This window comes from Salmo salar, chromosome ssa09 (genome assembly GCF_905237065.1).
Source record: "Salmo salar chromosome ssa09, Ssal_v3.1, whole genome shotgun sequence".
Taxonomy (NCBI): Eukaryota; Metazoa; Chordata; class Actinopteri; order Salmoniformes; family Salmonidae; genus Salmo; species Salmo salar.
Genome location: NC_059450.1, coordinates 152,499,785 through 152,517,284, shown reverse-complemented (window position 1 = coordinate 152,517,284; position 17,500 = coordinate 152,499,785). Strand labels below are relative to the sequence as shown.

General features: G+C 44.1%; 1 protein-coding gene across 1 annotated transcript in view; it reads right to left on the bottom strand.

The window, feature by feature from the left end:
- Positions 1 to 17,500, bottom strand: part of plch1 (phospholipase C, eta 1) — a 154,776-nt gene that overhangs the window by 18,170 nt on the left and 119,106 nt on the right. The window contains 3 exon segments of the mRNA XM_045724833.1: positions 1,726 to 1,788; positions 3,048 to 3,200; positions 10,538 to 10,645. Of these exon segments, the coding sequence (XP_045580789.1) occupies positions 1,726 to 1,788; positions 3,048 to 3,200; positions 10,538 to 10,645 (324 nt within the window).

Below are 17,500 nucleotides of genomic sequence, written 5' to 3'. Positions count from 1 at the left end.
GAATAAGGGTGTCAGTAATTACAGTCTTTAGGCTGCTCAGTGGGTAGAACAGTCATACATTTAGCAGTCATATATTTAACAGTCATACACATACAAAAACTCACACACACACACACACACACACACGCACATACAAACACTCACACACACACACACCCCCACACACACACACACACACACACACACACACACACGCACATACACACACACACACACCCACACACACACACAGTTTGGAATCTAAACACAACCTGTGATTGATTACATCTACAACATAAAATCAATGAGAGGTAAATATTATACGCATATACACACACACACACACACACACACACACACACACACACACACACACACACACACACACACACACACACACACACACCAACTGGACATGCAATTAAACCTTTCCGATTGTCTCTAAATTAGTAAATCAACATGAAACTATCTGAGGCTGTATCAATGTAAGAGAGAGAGAGGGAGATGAGAAGGGCTCTTCAAGGAGACAGACAGACAGACGGACGGACAGACGGACTGACAGACAGACAGACAGATTAAAATCAGTCAGTTAGTAGGACTTTCTTCAGCCTCACAAACTGGACCCTCCGTCAATAGATCATTATCCTGGCTTCTAAGGCTCAACGTCTAAATGATACCACTAGAACGTCGATGGTTTAGTTTTAAATAGAATATGAATCTTCTCTTTGTGTCAGACTGGGTTCAAGTGAATTCTGTTTCTTTTCTTTCTGTATTTATTTGTCTGTTTATGGTATGTATGTATTGTGGAAGGACCACCAGAGGGCAGGCTGTGCTCACGGATAGTAGCCCAACAAGGCATGTGAGGCAAGGTAACCAGAGGCAATTAAGCACAGCTGACGGTACTAATGACATATTCTCTTTCCCCTATAAGAGACAGGATGGAACATGCAGGAGTGGGGAAGATAAACTATATCTGTAGAATGGCTACCAAGAGAGGGGAGCGGTCCAAGAAGAGCTGTTAAGATGGTGATAAATCTGTGATTGTTGTTATAGTTTAAAGATAATCGTAACGTGATGCTATGTCATCTAAAGAAGAAGATGTATGTTGTTCCTTGGGAGATTCTCATTGACTGTGTTGGAGTGTTTGTATTGTCAGAAATCCCTCAATAGAGAACTGGGTTCAATCAAGAAAACCTACTGCTGACTGGTTTAATCCACCTTTCTGCTTTAGAGTGACACCAAATGACTTGGTCCTCTCGCAGTGTGTGTGTGTGTATGTATGTTATTGTACTGCTCTAGGTTTGTAATTATTGTCTGGATAACCTTATTGACTAGCATGTATTGATGTATTTAATTTTTTCTAATTACCATAGTGAATTATTATGTTTGTTAATGTGTCAATTAATCCCATACGGTATGGGTTGCCAATTGGTGAATTAACACACAAAAAATAATTATAATTTCATTAATTCATTCATTTATTTATAGAAAGGACTTTTACAATGGCAGACCTGAGACAGTACAAACATTACTAAGTCAGGATCTGGGTATTGTGGACAAAGATATTTGACAAGCAATGGATTTTTTTTTTTAACCTTTACTTAACTAGGCAAGTCAGTTCATTTCGGTTACTAGTCCAACGCTCTAACCACTAGGCTACCTGCCGCCCCACATGACCATCTGGCAGGACATCTTGATGTCTGTAACGGGCAAAACATGATAATGAAATTTCAGAGATGATCTCACCTTTTGCTTTAGGTTGCTGATGAAGGATCGACTTTGGGATTTTTTAAGTCCCTCTTTGTGACTCTAGAGGGGCAAACGGGTACAAACGAAATACACCACGTGAGAAGATGAGAGACATGGCTTGTGTTTTGTTACTGTTTTTCTATTCCAATACTGTCTGTCTATACACACCATCCTATACATATATATATATATTCTGTTTTTCTATTCCTATACTGTCTGTCTATACACACCATCCTATACATATATATATATATTCTGTTTTTCTATTCCTATACTGTCTGTCTATACACACCATCCTATACATATATATATATTCTGTTTTTCTATTCCTATACTGTCTGTCTATACACACCATCCTATACATATATATATATATTCTGTTTTTCTATTCCTATACTGTCTGTCTATACACACCATCCTATTCATATATATATATATTCTGCTTTTCTATTCATATACTGTCTCTCTATACACACCATCCTATTCATATATATATATATATATATATATTCTGCTTTTCTATTCCTATACTGTCTGTCTATACACAGACAGTATAGGAATAGAAAAACAGAATATATATATATATATATATATATATATATGAATAGGATGGTGTGTATAGACAGACAGTATAGGAATAGAAAAGCAGAATATATATATATATATATATATATATATGAATAGGATATCATATATATTTATATTCTGGACTCTGACATTGCTTGTTCTAATATTTCTATATTTCTTAATTCCTTTTTTGTTGCATGTATTGTTAGATACTGCTGCACTGTTGGAACATAAATATTTCACTAAACCCGCAATAACATCTGATAAATATGTGTAAGCGACCAATAACATTTGATTTTGATTAAATGTGTGTGTGTCTCTTTGATTTATCACAGCCTCATTAGCAGCCTGTAGCTAGAGGACTCTCCACAGACACCAAGCCATAAACTGGTACGTGTGTGAGGGAGAGAGGGGGAGAATGAAGAGTATAGGAACTCCCTGCTCATACTGTTAGACACACTGCATTAAAATGGATGTTTAGAGACCTATTAATCTGAAAATACAATCAGCAGAGGCAGGGAAATTAAATATTAATAAAAGAGACACTGCAGACATTTTTCTCTCACTAACAATGTATTATTTCTCTGCATTCAATGAAAGACCTACCAGCTCGGGTGAGAAGTTCCCTTTGGGATCAGCTGTGTGTGTGTGTGTGTGTGTGTGTGTGTGTGTGTGTGTGTGTGTGTGTGTGTGTGTGTGTGTGTGTGTGTGTGTGTGTGTGTGCGTACATGCGTGCGTGCGTGCGCACGTACCGTTAGGTTCTTCTGCAGGCCTACATGTGTGGCTCTGAGCAAGGCTCTGATGCTGAAGCTGTCTGTGTCCTCCTTGTCTCCAATCTGAGACTCCTTCAAAAGACAGTCCAGCTTCTTCCTGATGTAACTTTCAACTTGGTGGTTACCATTACTCTGAAGGAGGGAAGAGAAAGGGAAGGAGAGAAGAGAAAGGGAAGGAGGGAAGAGAAAGGGAAGGAGGGAAGAGAAAGGGAAGGAGGGAAGAGAAAGGGAAGGAGAGAAGAGAAAGGGAAGGAGAGAAGAGAAAGGGAAGGAGGGAAGAGAAAGGGAAGGAGGGAAGAGAAAGGGAAGGAGGGAAGAGAAAGGGAAGGAGAGAAGAGAAAGGGAAGGAGGGAAGAGAAAGGGAAGGAGGGAAGAGAAAGGGAAGGAGGGAAGAGAAAGGGAAGGAGGGAGACGGGGGGAGGGAGAGAGAGAACGACAGAGAGCGACGGGGAGAGAGAGAGAGAGAACGACAGAAAGCGACAGGGAGAGAGAGATAGACAGAGAGAGAGAGAGAGACAGAGAGACAGCGAGAAAGAGAGAGAGAACGACAGAGAGCGACAGGGAGAGAGAGAGAGAGAGCGAGAGAGAGAACGACAGAGAGCGACAGGGAGAGAGAGACCGAGACAGAGACAACGAGAGAGAGAGAGAGAGAACGACACAGAGCGACGGGGGGGAGAGAGAGAGAACGACAGAGAGCGACAGGGAGAGAGAGAGAGAGAAGGACAGAGAGCGACAGGGAGAGAGAGAGAACGGCAGAGAGAGAGAGAACGACAGAGAGCGACGGGGAGAGAGAGAGAACGACAGAGAGCGACGGGGAGAGAGAGAGAGAGAAGGACAGAGAGCGACGGGGAGAGAGAGAGAGAGAACGACAGAGAGCGACGGGGAGAGAGAGAGAGAGAGAGAGAAGGACAGAGAGCGACAGGGAGAGAGAGAGAGAGAGAGAGCGACAGAGAGCGACGGGGAGAGAGAGAGAGATGAGTTGATGATGTATTGGTTCTAAACCCATCAGTCCCTGGTTGAATACACCAGGTCATTAGTGTAGCAGTGCTACCAGTACAGACAGACAGACAGACAGACAGACAGACAGACAGACAGACAGACAGACAGACAGACAGACAGACAGACAGACAGACAGACGCATGTGTGTTATTTCATAGTTTTGATCTCTTCACTATTATTCTACAATGTAGAAAATACTAAAAAAAGAAAGAAAAACCCTTGAATGAGTAGGTGAGTCCAATCTTTTGACTGGTGCTGTACATATCACCCTCTCTTCACTGGGATTGAGGGAAACTAGTCACATATCACATATTCATCACATAATTATAAGTTATTTATCAGTCCATTTTATGATAGGATTCAAATGTAAGAACTTAATCAGGAATGAATTAGGGGGAAATCATATCTCCCATTCCTCTTGCTTTTCCAGTCACGTTTGTTGAGGTGTATTGTATAATGAAGCTAATAATTCACTAAATTGGAATTGTTAAACACACACACGCTGTGTCTGCGACAAGGTCGTTAAACATGAATTAGTCTCAAACACAACTCGAGCTAATCGTCTATCATACCTTCCCAGCTCTAACATTACAGTCCTATTAGTGTGGTGAATTCTGGTTGTGATTGATACAGTTACTGTACATATCGCAATATTATTTTGGACGATATTATATTGATACTATGTATGACTCCTTATATCGATAAAAAATATATATACACTGCTCAAAAAAATAAAGGGAACACTTAAACAACACAATGTAACTCCAAGTCAATCACACTTCTGTGAAATCAAACTGTCCACTTAGGAAGCAACACTGATTGACAATAAATTTCACATGCTGTTGTGCAAATGGAATAGACAACAGGTGGAAATTATAGGCAATAAGCGAGACACCCCCAATAAAGGAGTGGTTCTGCAGGTGGGGACCACAGACCAATTCTCAGTTCCTATGCTCCCTGGCTGATGTTTTGGTCACTTTTGAATGTTGGCGGTGCTTTCACTCTAGTGGTAGCATGAGACGGAGTCTACAACCCACACAAGTGGCTCAGGTAGTGCAGCTCATCCAGGATGGCACATCAATGCGAGCTGTGGCAAGAAGGTTTGCTGTGTCTGTCAGCGTAGTGTCCAGAGCATGGAGGCGCTACCAGGAGACAGGCCAGTACATCAGGAGATGAGGAGGAGGCCGTAGGAGGGCAACAACCCAGCAGCAGGACCGCTACCTCCGCCTTTGTGCAAGGAGGAGCAGGAGGAGCACTGCCAGAGCCCTGCAAAATGACCTCCAGCAGGCCACAAATGTGCATGTGTCTGCTCAAACGGTCAGAAACAGACTCCATGAGGGTGGTATGAGGGCCCGACGTCCACAGGTGGGGGTTGTGCTTACAGCCCAACACCGTGCAGGACGTTTGGCATTTGCCAGAGAACACCAAGATTGGCAAATTCGCCACTGGCGCCCTGTGCTCTTCACAGATGAAAGCAGGTTCACACTGAGCACATGTGACAGACGTGACAGAGTCTGGAGACGCCGTGGAGAACGTTCTGCTGCCTGCAACATCCTCCAGCATGACCGGTTTGGCGGTGGGTCAGTCATGGTGTGGGGTGGCATTTCTTTGGGAGGCCGCACAGCCCTCTATGTGCTCGCCAGAGGTAGCCTGACTGCCATTAGGTACCGAGATCCTCAGACCCCTTGTGAGACCATATGCTGGTGGGGTTGGCCCTGGTTTCCTCCTAATGCAAGACAATGCTAGACCTCATGTGGCTGGAGTGTGTCAGCAGTTCCTGCAAGAGGAAGGCATTGATGCTATGGACTGGCCCGCCCGTTCCCCAGACCTGAATCCAATTGAGCACATCTGGGACATCATGTCTTGCTCCATCCATCAACGCCACGTTGCACCACAGACTGTCCAGGAGTTGGCGGATGCTTTAGTCCAGGTCTGGGAGGAGATCCCTCAGGAGACCATCCGCCACCTCATCAGGAGCATGCCCAGGCGTTGTAGGGAGATCATACAGGCACGTGGAGGCCACACACACAACTGAGCCTAATTTTGACTTGTTTTAAGGACATTACATCAAAGTTGGATCAGCCTGTAGTGTGGTTTTCCACTTTAATTTTGAGTGTGACTCCAAATCCAGACCTCCATGGGTTGAAAAATTGGATTTCCATTGATTATTTTTGTGTGATTTTGTTGTCAGCACATTCAACTATGTAAAGAAAAAAGTATTTAATAAGATTATTTCTTTCATTCAGATCTAGGATGTGTTGTTTAAGTGTTCCCTTTATTTTTTGAGCAGTATATATATATATATATATATATATATATATATATATATATATATATATATATTTTTTTATATATATATTTTTTTTTTTTATTTTTTTATTTTGTATAACACTTGTTTGGTTACTGCATGATTCCATGTTTGTTATTTTATAGTTTTGATGTCTTCACTATTATTCTACAATGTAAAAATAAAGAAAAACTCTTCAATGAGTAGGTGCGTCCAAACTTTTGACTGGTATTGTATATACAGAATACAATATATATACAAAAGTATGTGGACACCCCTCCAACTGAGTGGATTAGGCTATTTCGGCCGTTGCTGACATGTGTATAAAATTGAGCACACAGCCATGTAATCTTCAAAGACAAATATTGGCTGTAGAATGTCCTTACTGAAGAGCTCAGTGACTTTCAACGTGGCACAGTGATAAGATGCCACCTTTCCAACAAGTCAGTTCATCAAATTTCTGCCCTACTAGAGCTGTCCCGGTCAACTGTAAGGGCTGTTATTGTGAAGTGGAAAACGTCTAGGAGCAACAACGGCTCAAAAAACGGGACAACAAAGTGCTGAAGTGCGTAAAAATACTCTGTCCTCCGTTGCAACACTCACTACCGAGTTCCAAACTGCCTCTTGAAGCAACGTCAGCACAATAACTGTTCGTCGGGAGCTTCATGAAATGGGTTTCCATGGTCGAGCAGCTGCACACAAGCCTAAGATCACCATGTGCAATGCCAAGTGTAGGCTGGAGGGGTTTAAAGCTCGCTGCCATTGGACTCTGGAGCAGTGGCAACGTTTTCTCTGGAGTAATGAATCACACTTCACCTGCAGGCAGTCCGACGGACGAATCTGGGTTTGGCGGATGCCAGGAGAGTGAAGGGAAATCTTAATGCTACGACATCTTGAAGATTCTGTGCTCTCAACGTTGTGTCAACAGTTTGGGAAAGGCCCTTTCCTGTTTCAGCATGACAATGTCCCCGTGGACAAAGCGAGGTCCATGCAGAAATGGTTAGTCAAGATCGGTTTGGAAGAACTTGACTGTCCTGCACAGAGCCCTGACCTCAACCCCATCGAACACCTTTGAGATGAATTGGAACGCAGACTGTGAGCCAGGCCTATTTCCCCAACATCAGCGCCTGACCTCACTAATGCTCTTGTGGCTGAATGGAAGCATGTTCGCGCAGCAATGTTCCAACATCTAGTGGAAAGCCTTTACAAAAGAGTGGAGGCTGTTATAGCAGCAAAGGGGGGACTAATTCCATATTAATGTCCATGATTTTGGATGTTGGACTAGCAGGTGTCCAAATACTTTTGGTCATGTAGTATATACAGCATGAGTGAGAAGTTTGGACACACCTACTCATTCAAGGGTTTTTCTTCATTTTTACTATTTTCTACTTTGTAGAATAATAGTGAACACATCAAAACTATGAAATAACACATATGGAATCATGTAGTAACCAAACAAAGTGTTAAACAAATCGAAAAATATTTTAGATTCTTCAAAGTAGCCACCCTTTGTCTTCAAGACAACTTTGCACAAGCTTGGCATTCTCTCAACCAGCTTCACCTTGAATGCTTTTCCAACAGTCTTGAAGGAGCACTGAAGAGGCCTTTCTACTGACTAAAGAGGCCTTTCTACTGACTCTGAAAAACACCAAAAGAAAGATGTCCAGGGTCCCTGCTCATCTGCGTGAACGTGCCTTAGGCATGCTGCAAGGAGACATGAGGACTGCAGATGTGGCCAGGGCAATAAATTGCAATGTCCGTACTGTGAGACGCCTAAGACAGTGCTACAGTGAGACAGGACGGACAGCTGATCGTCCTCGCAGTGGCAGACTACGTGTAACAACACCTGCATAGGCTCGGTACATCCGAACATCACACCTGCGGGACAAGTACAGGATGGCAACAACAACTGCCCGAGTTACACCAGGAATGCACAATCCCTCCATCAGTGCTCAGACTGTACGCAATAGGCTGAGAGAGGCTGGCCCGAGGGCTTGTAGGCCTGTTGTAAGGCAGGTCCTCACCAGACATCACCGGCAACAACGTCGCCAATGGGCACAAACCCACCATCGCTGGACCAGACAGGACTGGAAAAAGTGCTCTTCCCTGACGAATCGCGGTTTTGTCTCACCAGGGGTGATGGTCGGATTCGCGTTTATCGACGAAGGAATGAGCGTTACACCGAGGCCTGTACTCTGGAGCGAGATCGATTTGGAGGTGGAAGGTCCGTCATGGTCTGGGGATCATCATCGGATTGAGCTTGTGATCATTGCAGGCAATCAACGCTGTGCGTTACAGGGAAGACATCCTCCTCCCTCATGTGGTACCCTTCCTGCAGGCTCATCCTGACATGACCCTCCAGCATGTCAATGCCACCAGCCATACTGCTCATTCTGTGTGTGATTTCCTGCAAGACAGGAATGTCAGTATTCTGCCATGGCCAGCGAAGAGCCCAGATCTCAATCCCACTGAGCACGTCTGGGACCTTTTGCATCGGAGGGTGAGAGCTAGGGCCATTACACCTGGAAATGTCCAGGAACTTGCAGATGTCTTGGTGGAAGAGTGGGGTAACATCTCACAGAAAGAACTGGCAAATCTGGTGCAGTCCATGAGGAGGAGATGCACAGCAGTACTTAATGCAGCTGGTGGCCACACCAGATACTGACTGTTAGTTTGGATTTTGACCCCCCTTTGTTCAGGGACACATTATTTAATTTCTGTTAGTCACATGTCTGTGGAACTTCTTCAGTTTATGTCTCAGTTGTTGAATCTTGTAATGTTCATACAAATATTTACACATGATAAGTTTGCTGAAAATAAATGCATTTGACAGTGAGAGGACATTTCTTTTTTTGCTGAGTTTACATACACTACTGTTCAAAAGTTTGGGGTCACTTAGAAATGTCCTTGTTTTTGAAAGAAAAGCACATTTTTGATCCATTCAAATAACATCAAATTGATCAGAAATACAGTGTATACATTGTTAATGTTGTAAATGACTATTGTAGCTGGAAACGGCAGATTTTATGATGGAATATCTACATAGGTGTACAGAGGCCCATTATCAGCAACCATCACTCCTGTGTTCCAATGGCACGTTGTGTTAGCTAATCCAAGTTTATCATTTTAAAAGGCTAATTGATCATTAGAAAACCATTTTGCAATTATGTTAGCACATCTGAAAACTGTTGTTCTGATTAAAGAAGTAATAAAACTGGGCTTCTTTAGACTAGTTGAGTATCTGGAGCATCAGCATTTGTGGGTTTGATTACAGGCTAAAAATGTCCAGAAACATAGACCTTTCTTCTGAAACTCGTCAGACTATTTTTGTTCTGAGAAATGAAAGCTGTTCCATGCAAGAAATTGCCAAGCAACTGAAGATCTTGTACAACGCTGTGTACTACTCCCTTCACAGGACAGCGCAAACTGGCTCTAACCAGAATAGAAAGAGGAGTGGGAGGCCCCGGTGCACAACTGAGCAAGAGGACAAGTACATTAGATGGTCTAGTTTGAGAAACAGACGCCTCACAAGTCCTCAAATGGCAGATGTATTAAAATAGTACCCACAAAACACCAGTCTCAACGTCAACAGTGAAGAGGCGACTCCGGGATGCTGGATATATATATATATATATATATATATATATATATATATATATATATATATATATAATGCATTTTTTTGCTAGGTAATGTTAGCTAGCACTAGTCGAGTGTACCTGCACCAAAACTTTTCATCATACAGCTTGTTCTCCATCTTCTTTTTAAATAATGAGCCAACATGTTTTCATTATTTTTATTTTCCTTGACAGATCAAAACTCCTTTTCTCGTGCTCTCTTGTCTCTCTGCAGCAGACATATAGTGAGCAATATGTTTGGAACAACAAATCGCAATAAAATCATAGTATATTACATATCATATCGGCACCCAAGTATCATTATAATATCGTATCATGAGGTCCCTGACCATTGCCAGCCCTAATTTCAGCTCAATGCTGTCAATGCTGCCTAGTTAAAGAAAGGTTAAATAAAATAAATTACAAGTCCATTACATGGCCTGTCTCTGACGCAGTGAGAACACACTGATTAATGGACAGGCCTTCGCACCAGCCATTAATGAAATGGATGTGTGAAATGGATACAGTTGCATGTCAGAACATGACTTTGACCTGTTTTAACTTACATTGCTGTTCTTCAGTTTAAAGTCGTCCTCAATCTCATCAGCACTGTCATCATCTGACACCTCCCCCTCCTCAACATCTAGAGACAGGTACAGAGGGAGACGCTTCCCCTGGAGGGAGGGAGAGAGAGAGAGAGAGAGAGAGAGAGAGAGAGAGAGAGAGAGAGAGAGAGAGAGAGAGAGAGAGGAGAGGAGAGAGAGAGGAGGGAGAGAGGAGAGAGAGAGAGAGAGAGAGAGAGAGAGAGAGAGAGAGAGACAGAGAGAGAGCGAGAGAGAGGTGCGTGTTAAGCTCATCTTTATCGTATGAACCATATGGAGGATGTAACACAATAACAGGAACACATCTGTTACATGATGACGCCTCCAGCTATACCAGGAGCATTACTTCCCACTCAGACAGGAAGTCAGGAGTCTTTCCCAAACACACACAGGCAAGCCATATCATCTCCTCTCAGAGTCCTGAAGAAAAATAAACTATACTATGAAACAAAATAAATGATTTAAAGAATGATAGTAAAAGCTTTGGAGCACCTTAAATGAAATTTTGGGGAAAAAGTTACCTCGGCTCCATCATTCATTGAATCAGATCGCTCATTCATCACAAAACCCACTGATATTGGCAACTACTTTAATTACTTTTTCATTGGCAAGATAAGCAAACTTAGGGATGACAGCAACAAACACTGACACTACACATCCAAGTATATCTGACCAAATTATGAGTCAAGAATTGTACTTTTGAATTACGTAAAGTCAGTGTGGAAGAAGTGAAAACATTATTGTTGTCTATTAACAATGACAAACCACCGGGGTCTGAAAATCTGGATGGAAAATGAATGAGGATAATAGCGGACGATATTGCCACTCCTATTTGCGATATCTTCAATTTAAGCCTACTGGAAAGTGTGTGCCCCCAGGTTTGGAGGGAAGCTAAAGTCATTCCGCTACTTAACAATATTAAAAACCCCTTTACTGGCTCAAATAGCCAACCAATCAACCTGTTACAAACCCTTAGTAACCTTTTTGAAAAAATTGTACAATGCTATTTTTCAGTAAACAAATTGACAACATACGTTTGCTTATAAAGAAGGACATTCAACAAGCACAGCACTTACAAAAATGCCTGATGATTGGCTGAGAGAAATAGATGATAAAATGATTGTGGGGGCTGTCTTGTTAGACTTCAGTGCAGCTTTTGACATTACAGATCGTAGTCTGCTGCTGGAAAAACGTATGTGTTATGGCTTTACACCCCCTGCTATAATGTGGATAAAAAGTTACTTGTCTAACAGAACACAGATGGTGTTCTTTAATGGAAGCCTCTCCAACATAATCCAGGTAGAATCAGGAATTCCCCAGGGCAGCTGTTTACGCCCCTTACGTTTTTCAATCTTTACTAAAGACATGTTTTTGAGTAAAGCCTGTGTGTCTATGTATGTAGATAACTCAACACTATACACGTCAGCTACTACAGCGAGTGAAATTACTGCAACACTTAACAAAGAGCTGCAGTTAGTTTTGGAATGGGTAGCAAGGAATAAGTTAGTCCTAAATATTTCCAAAACTAAAAGCATGGTATTTGGGACAAATCATTCCCTAAACCCTAAACCTCAACTACATCTCGTAATCAATAATGTGGAAATTGTGCAAGTTGAGGTGACTAAACTGCTTGGAGTAACCCTGGATTGTAAACTGTCATGGTCAAAACATATTGATACAACAGTACCTAAGATTTGGAGAAGTCTGTCCGTGATAAAGTGCTGCTCTACCTTCTTAACAGCACTATCAACAAGGCAGGTCCTACAGCATCTAGTTTTGTCGTACCTGGACTACTGTTCAGTCGTGTGGTCAGGTGCCACAAAGAGGAACTTAGGAAAATTGCAGTTGGCTCAGAACAGGGCAGTGCGGCTGGCCCTTAAAAGTACACGGAGAGCTAACATTAATGACATGCATGTCAATCTCTCATGGCTCAAAGTGGAAGAGAGATTGACATGCATCACTAATTGTTTTTGTAAGAGGTGTTGACAAGCAGAATGTACCGAGCTGTCTGTTTAAAATACTTGCACACAGCTCGCACAGTACTACATAGAGCCATGACTTCAAGGAACTCTACAGGAGCTCCCAGGTGTCGCAGTGGTCTAAGGCATTGCATCTCAGTGCTTGAGGCATCACTACAGACACCCTGGTTCGATTTCCAGGCTATATCACAACCAGCCGTGTTTGGGAGTCCCATAGGGCGGCGCACAATTGTCCCAGCGCCGTCCGGGTTTGGCCGGTGTAGGCCGTCATTGTAAATAAGAATTTGTTCTTAGCTGACTAGTTAAATAAAGTTTTTTTTTTAGATCAGGTAACTGATGCAAGCAGTAGAAAGGTACAGACACATGCATGCACATACATTGTAATATTGTTGTATGGTGGTATTAAACATTTTGTATTGTAGATATGTAGTGGTGTTTTATCTTTAGTTTTATATGTAATGTAAGTGCCTTAATATGTTTGGACCCCAGGAAGAGTAGCTTCTGCCTTGGCAACAGCTAATGGGGATTCCTAAATAATAAAACTACTGTGAGTGGTTCATTTCTCAGTGTTTACCAGCAGAATGGTAAAGGCCAAGAGGAAGTTGAGCTAGAGAAGCTGTGTGGGGAACTAAAGGATTCTCTCTCTAAACCCTAGAGCAACTCTCAGGCTGAAGAGTAACCACTCTCTCTTGCTGTGTGTGTGTGCGCATGTTTGTTTGTGTCTGTTTGTGTGTGTGCATGCTCGCGAGAGAGAGAGAGAGAGAGAGAGAGAAAAATAAAGAGAGAAAGAGAGAGAGAGAACAATAAGTCCTCTCAGGGTCATTAATGTCCTTCTTCACATCACTACCACACTCACCCTCTATCCATCTATCCCTCTCTCTCAGCCCGCTCCCCCCTCTCTCTTAGCCCTCTTCTCCCTCTCTCTCAGCCCACTCCCCCCTCTCTCGGCCCTCTTCTCCCTCTCTCTCAGCCCTCTCCCCCTCTCTCAGCCCTCTTCTCTCTCTCTCTCAGCCCTCTCCCCCTCTCTCAGCCCTTTCCCCCTCTCTCAGCCCTCTTCTCCCTCTCTCAGCCCTCTTCTCCTCTTCAGTACAGCGTCAGTACAGAGACAAAGTGGAGTCGCAATTCAACAGCTCAGACACGAGAGGTATGTCGCAGGGTCTACAGTCAATCACGGACTACAAAAGGAAAACCAGCCCCGTCGATGCTTTGCTCCCAGACAGACTGAACAACTTTTTTGCTCGCTTTGAGGACAATACAGTGCCACTGACACAGCCCGCCACCAAAACCTGCGGGCTCTCCTTCACTGTAGCCAACATGAGTAAAACATTTAAACGTGTTAACCCTCGCAAGTCTGCAGGCCGAGACGGCATCCCCGGCCGCGTCCTCAGAGCATGCGCAGAACAGCTGGCTGGTGTGTTCACAGACATATTCAATCAATCCTTATCCCAGTCTGCTGTCCCCACATGCTTCAAGAGGGCCACCATTGTTCCTGTTCCCAAGAAAGCTAAGGTAACTGAGCTAAATGACTACCGCCATGTAGCACTCACATCCGTCATCATGAAGTGCTTTGGGAGACTAGTCAAGGACCATATCACCTCCGCCCTACCTGACACCCTAGACCCACTCCAATTTGCTTACCGCCACAATAGGTCCACAGACGACGCAATCGCCATCACACTGCACACTGCCCTATCCCATCTGGACAAGAGGAATACCTATGTAAGAATGCTGTTCATCGATTACAGCTCAGCATTTAACACCATAGTACCCTCCAAACTCGTCATTAAGCTCGAGACCCTGGGTCTCGACCCCGCCCTGTGCAACTGGGTCCTGGACTTCCTGACGGGCCGCCCCCAGGTGGTGAGGGTAGGTAACAACATCTCCACCCCGCTGATCCTCAACACTGGGTCCCCACAAGGGTGCATTCTCAGCCCTCTCCTGTACTCCCTGTTCACCCATGACTGTCTACCTGCACGCCATGCACGCCTCCAACTCAATCATCAAGTTTGCAGACGACACTACAGTAGTAGGCTTGATTACCAACAACGGCGAGACGGCCTACAGGGAGGAGGTGATGGCCCTCGGAGTGTAGTGTCAGGAAAATAACCTCACACTGAATGTCAACAAAACAAAGGAGATGATCGTGGACTTCAGGAAACAGCAGAGGGAGCAGCCCCCCATCCACATCGACGGGACAGTAGTGGAGAAGGTGGAGAGTTTTAAGTTCCTCAGCGTACACATCACGGACAAACTGAAATGGTCCACCCACACAGACAGCGTGGTGAAGAAGGTGCAGCAGCAGCGCCTCTTCAACCTCAGGAGCCTGAAGAAATTCGGCTTGTCACCAAAAACACTCAAACTTTTACAGATGCACAATCGAGAGCATCCTGTCGAGCTGTATCACCGCCTGGTACGGCAGCTGCTCCGCCCATAACCGGAAGGCTCTCCAGAGGGTAGTGAGGTCTGCACAACGCATCACCGGGTGCAAACTACCTGCCCTCCAGGACACCTACACCACCCGATGTCACAGGAAGGCAAAAAAGATTATCAAGGACAACATCCACCCGAGCCCCTGCCTGTTCACCCCACTACCATCCAGAAGGCGAGGTCAGTACAGGTGCATCAAAGCTGGGACAGAGAGACTGAAAAACAGCTTCTATCTCAAGGCCATCAGACTGTTGAACAGCCATCACTAACATTGAGTGGCTGCTGCCAACATACTGACTCAACTCCACCCACTTTAATAATGGAAAAATTGATGTAATCAATTTATCACTAGCAACTTTATATTATATAGTGTTTACTTACCCTACATTACTCATCTCTTATGTATATACTGTACGCTATACCATCTACTGCATCTTGCCATCTGATGTAATTAAATGTATCACTAGCCACTTTAAACAATGCCACTTTATATAATGTTTTCAAAATCTACATTACTCATCTCATATGTATATACTGTACTCTATACCATCTACTGCATCTTGCCTATGCCGTTCGGCCATCAGTCATTTATATATTTTTATGTACATATTCGTATTCATTCCTTTACACTTGTGTGTATAAGGTAGTTGTTGTGAAATTGTTAGATTACTTGTTAGATATTACTGCATGGTCGGAACTAGAAGCACAAGCATTTCGCTACACTTTCATTAACACCTGCTAACCATGTGTATGTGACAAATGAATTTGATTTGATTTGATTCTCTCAACCCTCTTCTCCCTCTCTCAGCCCTCTTCTCCCTCTCTCAGCCCTCTTCTCCCTCTCTCAGCCCTATTACCCTCTCAGCCCTCTTATCCTCTCAGCCCTCTTCTCCCTCTCTCTCTCAGCCCTCTTCTCCCTTTCTCTCAGCCCTCTTCTCCCTCTCTCTCTCAGCCCTCTTCTCCCTCTCTCTCTCAGCCCTCTTCTCCCTCTCAACCTCTCCCTCTCACTCAGCCTTCTTTTCCCTCTCAACCTCTCCCTCTCTCTGTTCTCTTCTCCTTCTCCAGCTCTCCATCTCTCTTTCAGTTCTCTTCTCCCTCTCAAACTCTCCCTCTCTCTCAGCCCTCTTCTCCCTCTCAACCTTTCCCTCTCTCAGCCCTCTTCTCTCTCTCAACCTTTCCCTCTCTCTCAGCCCTCTTCTCCCTCTCAACCTTTCCTCTCTCTCAGCCCTCTTCTCTCTCTCAACATCTCAGTTCTCTTCTCCCTCTCAACCTCTCCCTCTCAGTTCTCTTCTCCCTCTCAATCTCTCCCTCTCTCTCAGCCCTCTTCTCCCTCTCAACCTCTCCCTCTCTCAGCCCTCTTCTCCCTCTCAAGGAAGGGCGGCAGGTTGCCTAGCGATTAAGCGCATTGGGCCAGTAACTGAAAGGTCGCTGGTTCGAATCCCTGAGCTGACTAGGTGAAACATCTGTTGATGTGTCCTTGAGCAAGGCACTTAACCCTAATTTCTCTGTATACGATCATCTGCTAAATAACTAAACATTTACACCCAAAAAAATCTACAGACAAGGTAAATATATACAGACAAGGTAAACCCTCCTGTGTAGTGAAACAATGTCAGATTTCCTTCCAGGAAACACACAGAGCTGGTTTTATCACATAGTGGACTGGAGGAATCCAATAATTGTGTGTGTCAGATCTAATTTATGAAATTTGAAGAAGAGCAACAGAGACAAGGTAACAGGTGCTTCTGGGAGGGGAGGGGAGTGCACCAGTGTCAGTGCCCTTGGGTTTCCCAAAATGATGGCACTATGTCCTCATTTGTGAGAGGTCCTGCTGAGAGTCAATCTGTCTGAACCTACTTTGCCCCAGCACCAAAGAAAACATCTCTAGAACCACACACAGACATGTCTGGAACCACACACAGACATCTCTGGAACCACACACAGACATCTCTGGAACCACACACAGACATCTCTAGAACCACACACAGACATCTCTGGAACCACACACAGACATCTCTGGAACCACACACAGACATCTCTGGAACCACACACAGACATCTCTGGAACCACACACAGACATCTCTAGAACCACACACAGACATCTCTGGAACCACACACAGACATCTCTAGAACCACACACAGACATCTCTGGAACCACACACAGACATCTCTGGAACCACACACAGACATCTCTGGAACCACACACAGACATGTCTGGAACCACACACAGACATCTCTAGAACCACACACAGACATCTCTGGAACCACACACAGACATCTCTGGAACCACACACAGACATCTCTGGAACCACACACAGACATCTCTGGAACCACACACAGACATGTCTGGAACCACACACAGACATCTCTAGAACCACACACAGACATCTCTGGAACCACACACAGACATCTCTGGAACCACACACAGACATCTCTGGAACCACACACAGACATCTCTAGAACCACACACAGACATGTCTGGAACCACACACAGACATGTCTGGAACCACACACAGACATC